A 14415-nucleotide genomic window follows, 5' to 3' on the forward strand; every position below is an offset into this window, starting at 1 on the left:
GAAAAAAAGACTTTGTCTAAGAAAACACATTTTTTGCTAAAAAACCTGCCATACCAACAACCAAACATAAAGCACAATAAATAAATAAATTTGTTTGTGTGCCAAAGGTTATAATTATTTTTTTAAAAAGTAACTCATGTTTTTGATTTGACTTCTTCATGGCTTACTATCAGTTAAAAGATTTCTTACAGCTGCACCTCATAAACCATTGTTAAGAGCCGCTTCCATATATAACTGGATCACATTAGCATAATAATGTAACCTGGTGTTACAGCATGTTGATCGATAACATAGTGCAGTTCTAAACAACAAAATGTTTAAACAAAAAACAATATCCAATAATAGACTGGGAAAAAACCCAAGCAAACTAGATTTAATTTCCCTAGACAACCATAAAGAAAACTTTAGATACAGAAAGATTAAATCTACTTCAGGCAAAACACAGGGCAAGAGAAAAGGTTTCTAAAACCTCCACATAAAATTGAACAATCGTTTCAAATGTAATTCCAACTTTCAGTATACCCAAAGCTGAAAACCTACCAGCATATTGCTAATTACAGGTGCAAATACTATGATAGAAATAGAAACTTGTCTAGCATTTTTGTAGGTGAGAGATTTTTGTAATTTTATAATTTTAGTAATTTAGTTGATATCCTGAAAAAAAAAAGTGATGTTAAAAAAAATTATTCATAGATAGAACTGCAAATATGGAATGGTTAAGTAAAAAAAAAAAAAATTATGAGACAATGATTAATTAGGGGGGTCTTAGAAAGGTAGGATAGAAATGGATAAAACAATTTTATTGAGTGCTCAATGAAATGAAATAGATAAATTGTAGAAAATAGTTTGATAGTGAAAGTAATATTATGAAAAGAGGAAGTTACAAATACATTCAGTACTTATTTTTCATGCAAAACTGTAGTCAAATCCATAGATTTTCATCTAATTTCAGAAAAGCAAGATATCTCCATTATAATTTTTTACCTTCCCTATAACCAAACTGGTATAATTTATAATACACTTCCTGATAATGAGACTTGTCCATAGTATTTATATGTGGAAACATAATACTTTTTGGTAATATTTACTATAGTCTTTCATTTGGGAGAAAAAGTTTAACTGATTTATTTAGTGGATACTGTAATTTTTCATATTTCTTTGTATTTTGGACAGTCAAGAGGTTTAATTGATTTTTCTATTTTTTTTGTGTGTGAGTGGGGAATGGAGGATCTTGTGATGTTTTTACATTTTAAGTATTTTTTTCAATTCTATATTTAAATACGTTTTCACTTCCCATACTCATTCAAAATCACACAGGAAATAAAAATAATTAATAGGAACTATTACAGCCATGATTCTTTTTCACATGGTCTGGTATAACATGTTTGTAATGGAACTAGGCAAAGAATATTTTTACGATTATCAATATTCAAAAGGCTATGAAATATATTACCATGATTAACATGCCACTGTGCTTTTTTCATCCAGATTATATTTATAGAGCTGGATTACCAAGTATCATAGTATGTAATGAAGGCAGTAACCTAAGAAATTACTGAGCTTCAAATTAGGAAAAAAACCCAAACATTACTTTGACTTAATTCCAGATTTTACCATGACAAAAAATGCGTGTCAGTGGTTTCTATTAGAAAATTATGTCCTTTAGTATTTACCATTTCCTTCAAACTGTATAAATCTTTTTGGAATTATGGACAACTATTTTCTAAATGACAACTGAAATAGTGCAATATATGAAAATTAACAGTACAGAAATAGCCAAAAATGCAGTTGTTGTCACCACTCATGATATTGACATTTTGAAGTGTGTCAGTTCCCTTTGGGAGTATATAGGTCTGCTATGCACTTTACAGCACCTATCTCCTCTCATTCCTCTCATATCTTACTTATGTAATATCTCTCCAAAACATTCCTCAGTTTTGTATGTATCATTTACTATTTAGATCATCACACTAGGCCCTTTTCATTTTTCTTTTTCCAGCACCCAGCATTCCACCCAAAAATATGAGCTCAATTCTTTCTAGATAGATGCTGGTTACTCTGGAGAAGCTCTCTCATCAACAACTTTAATCACCTTGTAAAAAAGTGTTAGAGAAATGTCCACCTGCAGACTTTAGCAGTAGAAGTCTTTATCGGTTTCTTTCAGACCAGAGTTGAGAATGAACAGCATTTATCTAATAAAAGATTAGAATTAGAAAATCTCAGTTAAACTTAGTTTACTTATATAATTTTAGTATGGTGGATATATGGAGAGTGTCAGCAAGAAAAGCAAATCTATTTTACCTCAGAGGAGCTTCTAATATTCTTTAAAACTAGATAAAATACACATTCATTTCTGTGCACAGCTTGTTTCATATTATAAGGCAGCAACATTTAATGAGCAAAATTACCTCAGTTCTTTGTACATAGGTTACAGACATACAGAAGCTAAATTTTTTATACACTGAAAACTAGATGTGTAGGATATATGTTTTACAATGCAAAATGGAAGCATATTGGACCATATAAGAAAAGCTATAATTTCATGGCTGAATTTGTAAATCTTAATGAAAAAGACACTTCTGCATAACTAATTCTTTTGCTACATTTACATCCTAAAGACTTGCACTGGATACAGAAGAAATGACATCAGATTTAGAGAATTTTTTAATGCTACTAACCCTTAAAAAGGATCTTGGGGGGGCGGGGGTGTGGTGGCTTTTTGGCATTGTTTTCGGTTTAGTTTTTGTGATTTTTTGGTTTGGGGTTTTTTTGGTAGGCAATGTCTCTCGTCCATAACATATTCAGGGATTTCCAGTATATTATTGACATTAATTTGTTCTTAAGTTTCAGGCATCAAAACAATTTGAATGATAAAATATTAATTTCCAACTGTGCAATGTAACATAATCTATAGGAGTCACTTTTCAGAAATAAGGAACCACAATCATAATATAAGAGAAATATTAGAGAGACAGAGAGAAAAGTTCTCTAGGTCAAGCTGTATGCCTGATCTTCTTTCTAATTAGTGTATATGTAAATACACGTACACACCTATATTTGCACAAAACCTCAAAGGTTCCTTTTGGCTTTCTGCAGACGTACCAGTTAAACTAGAAGGATCATGACTTTCTCCAAAGATAATAGAAATAGCCTATTCACACAGGAACCAAATGTTCAGGTTTTAGTTTAGTGACAATATATTTAGTTCCAGATATATTCTGATTCAATTATCAACTTTATAAGGTATTTTTATTGATACTGTCAATTGCAACAATACAAGGTGAATTTAACAGCTGGTTTAAGGGTTACCTTTATGTCATGTAAACAGGTCTAACAGTTAGACAACCCTGTAATAGAATGATGCTTTCCCATAGACTACAACTTTCTGGGACAAGACTATTATTGTGATCATTCTATTCCTTTCTATCACTGAAACACAGATGGAAAACTAATGGCCACAGACAGTGCTGGCCTGTTGTGTTACAGTGCAAAGATGGCCTCCACAACAAAAATCAACTTTTCTTCCTAGGTTATTTCAAATGCCATTAAGCAATTTAACAACACAAAGAAAAGTGAATAAGTAAAGTTTTTGTTTCTCAGAGATGACCACACTCATCTCATTACAAAACTATCGTGTGCACTCCTCATATTTAGGTAGTTACCAGCTAAATCTAGTTACCAGTTTTTCCAAAGATAGATAATAAACTCAGAGGTTGTAAAAGAGGTTTATCTTGCACTACATGAGAAGTAAATAAGCTAGTCCAATATCCATCAGCCACTTCAACTGGCCATTCAGTTCAAGGAAAGATATCCTATGGAAGGCTGATAATGGGAAAGTCTCTTGCTAATGTCAGTTACTAGGAAGTTGCCTCCACCTTAAAATATAGCTGAAGTTTTAGTTGGTTGCTTGTGTTTCATTTAGTTTGGTTTGGTTTGGTTTTGGGTTTGGGTTCAAAATCCTTACAATTTAACTTCAGATTTCCCTTCTAGCTAGCTATTCTTTCCAAACTTGTAAAAACCTTGGCTTCTTTGCAGTAACATAAGCATAAATTCAAGAGACAAGTGGCGCCTTGTCTGGGCTAGCACATTCTTTTATCAGTTTTAATTATATACCTTTCTCTCTCAATCAGTGTCTAGACTTTCAAAATCGTATCAAAATATTCCTAAGAGTATAGAACAATTGATATGTTTCAGCTTTGCATTTATAGGAAGAGTGCCAAGAGTTTTATTGCTTCAGTGTATTTTTTCATAAAGCAAACTTTTCAGATCTAAAAAAAAATCTGTTTAAATGTCTTGTCTACTCAGAATCCATATAGAGCTGAATATGTTTACCTATACATTTCATTCTGTTACATTTCTTTCAATTATCTGTTTCTCTTATCTACAAGTTTTGCTTGTAGATATTTATTGTTGTGTCCCTATCAATTTTCAGTTCAAGATTCTACATACCTTCTGTTTACAGCTTTGCAGTATTTATTTTTTTGTTCATGCAGTGAAAATTTTCCTATTAAGAATCATTCAGTTCTGTTACCTATCTCACGGTTTTCCACTTTTGTTGATGGTGCCTTCTTTCTTTATTTAATTGCCGTTTTTCTCTCCTTCATCTGCTTTGGTATTTGTTCCTGTTGCTTTCTGTATCCTTATCTCCTCGTTGGTCTTTGTCTAGGATTTATACCTTTTATATTTTCACTTTCTTTAAGAACTGAGAGTGTCATCCTGTTTGGTTTTGTTCACTAGTCCCTAAATTTTGAAATTAAATTCCTTTATTTCTTATCTTTCCAGGCAAATAATGGAGATGTCTAGAGAGCCATGGAGCAGCTGAAATAAAAATCAATGAGACAAGACACTTGAAGTTTTTTCAAAAGTGGAGAATCCCTAATTTGATCCTAATCAGCTCACAGTATCTGCTCTGGTTGAAAATTTGGACAGAAAGTGAACAGTGGTGAGAGGAGAAAAATGTGTATTCTTAGGGCATAATAAACAGCCTGAGCTGAAAAAAATCAGAGCTGTGATTGATAATGGAACTTTTTGAGGTACAGTAAATGATTCATTGTTTCCCTATCAACAAGTCCTGGTCTACATCAATATCCAAAAAGACATAAGCAGGAGAGTGAAAAAGAAATCTTTGTAAATTTCAATTTTCAGAGTTAGTTGTGAATGAAGACTGCAAATATTCCACTGTGACATGTCTTAAAGCCCTGATAACCAAAAAATCAAAGAGAGCTTGCCAGATTTAATCTAGAACCTCACAGAGCTGACATTTTTTTCTTTATTTTGTTAGTAGAGTCTTCTTACTTGAGCAACTGTTATATTTGTAAATGAAAGGTACAGAATTAACTTGGAGTTAGATACTCCAACTGCTGTTTGAAATGGCAGTAATCTAAATGAATTGATAAAATACTCTGAAAGGGTGTTTATATGGTTTAAGAAGGAATTTTTCATATGAGAAACAAAAAGAAAAAAAGGATACACATGCATGAAGTTAAATGGAGTTCAATACAACAAAATTTGAATTCAGGAGGGAGAATCAACACACTGTTGTGGCGTTTTGCCCAGACAAGACATTGGCACTAGTTTTGGGCACCCTGCACTACGTCTTGTAGTACTGTAGATCACCTAAAGGGAGAGGAAGTGAGAAAAGACAGGGCAAGTAAAACAAGTCTTACAGTCAGGAAATTCTATAAGTGGAAACCCTGACATAGCAGAAACGGAGGAGGAAGGAAGTAAAAGCAAAGAAAAAATGTGGGGCTTGTTTTGACTTCTGGTTTTGAGGAGAATGAATATGAGAAAGATTGGAGCACTTGCTCCAATAATAATAGCTTAATAGTTTCCCAAAAAACATAAGGTATGGAGCTTGGCTGGGAGATAGTAAAGGATCCAACATACATATATATAAGTGTTCTGAAAAAAATATGGATAAATTTCTGAGGACCAGGAGAAGGAAAGGGTCTGAGTCAGAAAAAAAGGCTTACGGTAGCTACCAGGGTGGTATTAGTTGACATGACAGTATTAACAGAATAGCCTAATAGCTGCCTGTTTGACACAGACTGATATCTATTAAAAGGAGAAAAATATATGTGTCAGAATAAGAAATACAAAAGCAAACGGAACTATTAAATGAGGGCACTGGAAGTTTCTGCTAGTGCCAACACTTATTCTTTGCTGGCCTTTCTTCATAAAAAAATCTGTAAAATAAATTTGACAATTTAGCACATGGAAGATGTAAATTATAATCCTTTCACTTTAAAAATAGAAAGTTTTAGAGGCAAAATCTAGTCTTCTAGAAATATATTTTCCCCCTTTTAAAATTAGAGATTGTTAGCAGTTTACTTAGTGCTTTTTATATTTTAAGAACATAAAATTAGCAAAGTATTCTTAATTTTGCTTTGGATTTTGTTGTTGGTATTGTTTTGATTTGTTTTTATTTATCCAGTGTCCTGAATGGTTTTCAATAAAATTTTAGATGTAGAGAAAAGGATGGATAATTCTATGATTTCAAAACTCTAAAATAATACTAAAAAAAAAGTAAATTATTCAGAAAAAATACACCTTAAATTTGTGACTGGTTTTGAGCAACAACACTATGGGTTTTGAGCTAAAACACATTTGCTTATGTTGTCAGTAATACCAGGCACATTTATTATGGAGAGACAGGTATCTGAGAATGTTGTCAGGCTAGGGGCAGGCATTGGTGGGGTGCTCAGCTCACCCATATGGGTGTTCCTTCCCCAGGTGGGGAAAGCACTCATTCAGCTCCTTCTGTGGTCCTGCAGACCACTGACACAGGTCCAACTCCTATGCATGGCCAGACAAGCCAGTTTGGCTTCTTGTTCTGGCATGTCTGATGGTTTTCCATGCCCTTCTTGGTTACCAGAGCCTCTCCCCAGAGCCAAGCAAACAGAAAATTCAGCTACCTGTAATTGTAACAGTATTTAATATGAATGAATATTAAGGATTAATTGTAATTTTACACATTTTTACAGTCATTTTTCTCTCTGCTTTTACCAAAGTTGGACCAAAGAAATTAATTTTAATTTTATAGTCAGCGTGAGTCTGTTGATTAAGTACCAGATTCAAACCTTTGGAAGTACTTGAGTGAGGAGCCAATACCAAATTATATTTAACACTAGGGGCATGCTGAAATTTTAAAGAACTACATATTAATCTACTTAAAATATTTTTTCTCTCTAAGGGGAGTAAATGTTAAAAACATAGGCATAATCAGGGAGTCAGATATTTTAGGAGACCAATTCACCAACAGAGAACAGGTAGCGGATGTCTCCAGTAATTTCAGTTAATTTCTCCTATTCAGCTCAGCAGCACTGATCAGGTAACCTGTACATTTAATTCTTGGTGGCCTCAACAGGGAGTATAGATGAAAGGATGATTTATCTTGCTTAAATACAAGAGATTAAAAACTATGAGTATTAACTCCCTTTTTAAACACTATGTTTGAAGCTTCCTTCCATTCAGAGTTCCTAAGAGAAAATTAGCCACCAGTCGCTAGAAAGAAGATTTTAATACAATTAAATCTTTGGACACACTGACATTATCAACATTTAGAAACATCTCTGCAGATACATGCTGATCTTGCAGGCTCTCAATACAAGGAAAATATATATTTATTAAGTGATCAAAAATTCCGTTTTGTGGCAGTTTCTCACAGCTCCACTTACTATTATTGTTAAATAAACATATTCATACTTTTTTTCACTTATGCAAAAAATGAATAGCTGTCACAAAATGATTATATCATATTTCTAACAGTGGAGCTTTCCAAACTTTCATACTATGTCTGTGCTTATGAAGACACACATGATGGAATTTTCTGATGATTTTTACCAGAACACTACGGTAGGCTAATCATTTCCAAAATAATTTTATTTTTAGTTTTGTAAAATATAGTTTTGGCTAATAAAAAATTGCTTTCTGAGCATAAACATATGAAAGACTATTTTAGTTGACACAAAGAGACATAAATATACTGTATTAAATGCTACAACTTAGCCCAGTACAATTGCATAAGGGATGCATTTTATTTCTCTGTTTAAAATAGATCTGAATTTATTTCATTGATTTCAATGCAGTGTTAATTTTGTGATGAACATTTAACTGGCAATTAAATTTTCTGGTTAAATTAATTAACTGGTTAAGTACTAGTAAATCTGGAAACATATTTCCTTGGAATTGTGAACAGAGTTTGGGTATATATATATATATATATATATATGTATAGTCATGTTATTATTCAAATATTTAAAGCTTTTTTGAACACTTCACTGCAAGTTGGGGTGGCTAATTAGAGAAAAAAATGTTTTAGACAACTGCTGAGTATGACACCTTGTTTCAAATTAGTATTCAATTCTAATCACCCAACTCCTTAATTTAAAAAAAAAAAGAAAACTACCAACGTACTTTTGGATGTTTACTGACAGTATGCTTATGCTCAGAAATTTATTTCAAAAAGAAAGAAGAAAACAAGATCTTATCCAAATTGCAAAGAAAAATAATAGCAAGGAAATATCACGGTTCATATTGCCATTCTGTCATCCACTTATATATACACCATATCACTGCCTCAAAGCACATGGTTTAATTATGGTTTCCATGTGACTTTTCAAGGACCGACCTGAAAAGTACACAATGAAGAACTTGTATAGTTCGGTCCATATCTTTTGCTTTATAGGCAAGTATTAAATAATTTTCTCCGGGATTCTTTTATGCAGAATCAGGACTCTGAGGAAATCAATAACCCTTCCTGGCCCTGACAAGCCTCAGCTGTTGGCACTGCCACCCACCATTGTCCATGGTTCCTGGGCCTCTGTTTCAACCCACCCTGAGGCATCCAGACCTGCTGCAGCTCTGCCCCTATCCCTCCCTCCTGCATGAGCCTCTCAGTCCTACTCTGTGGGGAGCTTAGCTGGCCCTGTTTCCTTTTGCTCACAGCTGCACTGTCTGGAGGGACCCTGGACTGGTTCATCACTGGCTGTGTGGGGTGCTGTGTTGGACCCTGTCAGAGTCCCAGCTCTGCTCTCCATGTGCAGCCCCTGCAGGGCTGTGCCTCACAGCACAGCCTGAGTGGGGTCTCCTTGGCTCCCAGCTTGTGCCCTACATGGAGCAGCTCTTTTCCTGCCACTCCCTAAGATAAGGCTAGTACAGTGAATTATTTGCAGGTTGCACTAAAGACTATTTTCATAACACGCAAAAGGTATCATCAGATGACTCCAACTGGCTTTGCAAAGCAGTTGATTTATGAGGTGTTTTATCGGTTCAAGCATACCTTCTGCTAACTTCATTAAATCATGGGATTTCTTATCACTAGTGCAAACAAAATCCTTTTTTCTCAAGCTGGGCACTCAGAAAACTGAAAACATATTATCAGCTTAGCTGAAATGGTTCATCTAGTACCACATAAAAATAATGAGAAAGACAGAAATTTGGAAAAAATTGAACAGTAGTCTTAATCTGGAAATGCAACTCTTTTCTTCCGAATCGGAGTTGGAAGTATTAGCTACTTACCAAAATAAGGTCTAGACAGTGTTTTTAAAAGCAATCATTTATTTTGAGGGGAGCTAGTTGTATAAATGTGAAATAAAGGGTACACAAAAATCACAAATATGCATTGGGTGGGCAACAAGAAAGCTCTAAAAATAGACGGTGTCTGTTACATGACCCGGCGATACTCCCAAGTATGAAATTTTGCTGGAAGCTTGGCTCAAATACAGGAAGTAAAAATGTCTTTCTGAAAACAAACTTTTTTTTTGTAGGTAATTGCAAATATGATTTATGAAAAAACGTTTTTTTGGCATAAATTTCACTGTGTTAAGCTATTTTGTATTTATAATTTGAGGCACAGATTATCACGTGAAATACACTAAATCAAGCATACACAGTAACACAAAGATGCAAATGAAATACTGACTGCACTTTGCATAACGGTCATGTCTGACATGCTTTTTTTCGATTTGTTATTGTTTAGCTGCCATTTAAGTGCCAGGTAAATCAGTTAAAAGCTGAGGACATTCAATTATGTAATTTCAACAAGATTTAATTCTGAGGAGATCAATTAGATAAAGTACAAAACTGGACAAGGAGGGAGTCAAAGGTGATGAGCTTCACAAATAGTCAACCCAAAATCATTTAATTAATATAAAAGTTATTCCACAATATCAAAGTAAAAAAACATAAGTAGTGACTTTGTCTATCCAAGACAACCTTTTAAGCTGTCTAGTTATATATTTTTTCAAATACACGTGTAGTCCCCTGAAAATATTTGTCTGTTACAAAATTAAAGGGAGGGTGACAAGTATAATCTGATTACACTTTCATTAATTTCACTAAGTAAAATGACAAAATCCATTGTCATGCTAGAAGAATAGTTTCCACAAGCAACTGCACCTCAGTAAAACTTCACTTATTTGTAAAAAGAAAACAATGGGAAACATCACCTCACTAATTACTACAGCAATCTGAGAAAATAAATGTCATCATGAAAGATTTAGTAAAGCTTGCAAAATTTCACTATCATGCCTTCTTAATTTAAAAACAAATTCTCCACTCATACAAACGTGTACTATTCTTCCACACCCACACTCTGGAATGTAGAAAGATCTTGTAAATCTTGCAAAAGTAGTCTATTTCAAGCCCTATATTGAGGCTTAATCATCTTTTCCTTTTTAAGTGCTGACTGATTCTATTCTCTTCCACACAGCTTCTTACACTGTTCTTCACCAGAATCTAATGGCATCCTAAATAAAAAATACTGAAAATTTTAAGCATAACAGGTTTCCTTGACTTTCTTCTAAAAAAACATATTCTAAATCTCCAGCATTGAAGAATTAGTTCAATTTAAAAAACATCTCGCACACATACATCTATAAATGCATATATAGCTATCTATATAACCATGTATCCAGATACTTATACATATGTGAGGGTACATGTGCACACAAATATATATAAACCTTTTCAGCAGCTTGAACAAGACATAAAGAAAACTAATTCTTCCTTTGCAAGATACTATTTTCATCTTCCCTTTACCCTCCTAACTATCTTCACCTGTTTTCCCCGATGCTTATTTAAACTGTAACTCAGTAAGGACCATTGGTTCCTAACTGGAATAATAGTTTTGTTCTTTTGCATTTGTGTACAGCAATGTTCACATACTCCTTGAGATAGCAACTTAGAGTAGATTCACCAACAGAAGTCTTGACTGACAGTGAGGGTCTTTTCAGGCTCCTACATTTGAGAAAATCTCAGTTTTATCTTTCGAGGAGTGAATAGAAAGGAGAAAAACTTGTTGTGGAAGACAACTCTCAAATCTTTCATCTATAGGTTCCCTCTTTCCTGCAGCTGATACCAGAATTGCATCCAAACACTCATGGAACAGGAAATAGAAATGGAAACACAGTAGTACAAAGAAAAACAATTTCATTAGAGATGCGTTTCTCCATATCTGCTGACTGCTAACCATTTAAGAGAATTTTTATCCAGCACAAATTTGAGACGTAGAATTTTACTTTTCTAGTTTCCTTGTAGTACCAAGTTACATTTTCCTTTTAGTGAACCGATGCCAGATTGTTATGCAATAGTTTAAAAAAATCATTACCAGTTTATCAACACTTACTGTACAATATTATGAAAACACATCCCTTTCTTTGAGCATCATTATGCAAAGTAAAATTAAACTGGATGTTCCCTGATTAGGAACAGGTATTGCAATTCTTTATCGCAGAATAAAATCATGGAATGGTTTGGTTCGGAAGATCACCTAGTTCCAACCCCACTGTCATGGGAAGGGGCATCTTTCAGGTTACTCAAAGCAAGGGCTTTTCTGGGTAACTTGTTCCAGTACCTTACTGCACTCTTTATACAGAATTTCCTTCTCATATCCAACCTTAATCATAGAACCAGAGAATTTTAAGAGGTTGGAATGGACCTTTGAGATGATTTAGTCCCAACACCCCCAGGGACACCTCCCAGTAGACAAGGTTGCTCAAGCCTTTATCAAACTGTCTTTGAACACTTGCCAGGGTTGGAGCATCCACAGCCTGTTCCAGTGTCTAACCATCCTCATAGTAAAAAATTTCTTCCTAATAACAAACCTGAATTTCCCTTCTTTCAATTGCACCCATTCCCCCTTGACCTATCACTACAATTCCTGATGAAGAGTCTCTCTCCAACTTCACTGTAGGCTCCCTTCAGATACTTGGAGGTTGCAAATCTCCACAAAACCTTCCCTTCTCCAGACTGAACAGCCCCAGTTTTCTCAGCCTGTCTTTGTAGGGGAGGTGCTCCTATCCTCATCTACGTTACTGGTTCATGTCCAGTTCTTCATCTACCAATATCCCCAAGTCTTTCTCTACAAGACTGTCCTAAATCCCTTGATCCCCTAGTCACTATTGATACTGAGAACTGACCAGGATGTTACACTTGGCCTCACTGAATGTCATGAGTGTCGCCCCAAGACAATGAGGTTCTCATTGGCCCACTCCTCCGGCCTGTGGATGCCCCTCTGGAGAGCATCCCTCCCCTCAAGCAAATCAAGTGCACCACTCAACTCGGCGCCATTTCCAAACTTGCTGAGGGTGCACTCAATCCCACTGTCCATATCATTAACAGAGATATTGAATAGTATTTGTCTGAATACAGACCCCCTGAGGGACACCACTTGTTGCTAATTCTAAGTGGACTTTAAGCTGTTGACTGCAACATTTTGGGTGTGACCATGTGGCCACTGCATTATTCATCAAACAGTCCACCCAATCAAGTACAAATCTCTCCTATTTACCAGCAAAGATGTTGTGTGGCCATGCCAAAGGCCTTACAGAACTCTAGGTAGATGACAAATTGACATACAGAAGTCAAGGTAGATGATAGTAAAGATAACTAGCAGATATATGACTAATATATCTGTTGCTATTGTAGAATTATTGTGTATTCCATAAGCTGCAGCCTTCCAGAATTGAACATTTGGGCTAAGATTCTGAAGTAGGCTCTGATAGAAAATGTTCTGTGACACATCACACTCTTGATATTTAAAAACTTTTTTTTTCACTTTTGTAATCCCTTTTTGTTAGAAGATGCTCATATACAAACACACACAGAAGAGTTACCTAGTCTATCTTAATATTTTCCTGATTTTTATAAAAAGCCTCCTGTTGACAAGATTACAAAAGTTCCACTGCTACTAGATCATGCAAACTGCGACCTCTACAATCTCATATTCACTTTACATTAATTTATCCATGCTCGTATGCTTGATTAATTACATTTCATTGAGACAACTTTTATGAGGGCTACATTAATTTCAGCCCATACTTTAACTAGAATTAAAGCACATGATATACATTTTGACACCTATGATTAATTAAAGGAAGTGCACCTTAAAGACTAAATGAGAAAGAATCCATAATAAAACATTAACTATTTTATCATATATTTTTTAATATATTAGTACAAGTTAAATTGTAATAATATTTATTATTTACCTTGTCCTAAAGTTTGCAGGGTGAGGATGCCCATCATATAATGACAAATAATCATATTCTTCTTCTAGAGCAAAAGACTGAAAGACGATCTGTATTCTGTTTCTTTCTTCTGCTATAATAACCCAGGTACAGTTTGCACCATTTGGATATCCATATGGGAAGCCAGGGCTTTCTATAGTGCCATTAAGTCCTTTTAAAGTTCCACCACAGGTATAAATAAATCCTAAAAAATACCAAGGAAACAAAAGTTAGTAATCTGTTTTTATATCAACCTTCAACAAAATACATCGCTAGAGTTCATGATTTCTGAGAAAATATCAAAATGCTTCTTAGCAAGTACTGCATTTAGAAAGGTAAACACTATGTTTTAATACAAATGCTGGCCACTTAATGCACAGCAACCCCACCCACCTAACAAATGTGTTTTCCATACTGTTTATCTAAAGACATATGGTAGCAACTTTGAAAATAAATATATATAACAACATCTATGACTAAATTTGTTTGTCTATGAAGTAAGTATTCACATCAATTCCCTTTTTTTTTTCAAAGGGAAGAGTAAATGAGCCTCTTTGGATACAGTTCTGATACAGGTTAAACCAGCTAACTCTGTGCTTTTCCTCCATGCATTTTGGCTCTGGAAAAGGCTGGAAGTCTATTTACTATGAACAAGCTTTTCCCAAACAATAATTCTGGGTTATGAAACTCTGTACTTAAGGGCTCAATCTGAAATAACCATCTGTTGCATCATTATATTATCTCATGTAAGTATTAAGATTAACAGTTTACATGTTTTGACTGACCCTACGCGGATGTTGTTTAACTAGAGTGATCAGGTAGGGCCCCAGAGCTTCTCCCTCACACACCACATCCACACCCCGGCCTCCCTTCCCCCGCAGTGGGATGGAGGAGAGAAAGAAGAGTA

The 14415-nt window shown here is 34.6% G+C and overlaps 1 protein-coding gene across 3 annotated transcripts in view; it reads right to left on the reverse strand.

The window, feature by feature from the left end:
- Nucleotides 1-14415, reverse strand: part of CSMD3 (CUB and Sushi multiple domains 3) — a 613513-nt gene that overhangs the window by 518860 nt on the left and 80238 nt on the right. For all 3 annotated transcript variants that reach the window (XM_010404839.4, XM_010404843.4, XM_010404841.4), the window contains exon 2: nt 13491-13713. In XM_010404839.4, coding sequence (XP_010403141.2) covers nt 13491-13713 — 223 coding nt within the window. The remainder of the gene's footprint in view (nt 1-13490; nt 13714-14415) is intronic.

Source organism: Corvus cornix, chromosome 2 (assembly GCF_000738735.6).
Source record: "Corvus cornix cornix isolate S_Up_H32 chromosome 2, ASM73873v5, whole genome shotgun sequence".
Taxonomy (NCBI): Eukaryota; Metazoa; Chordata; class Aves; order Passeriformes; family Corvidae; genus Corvus; species Corvus cornix.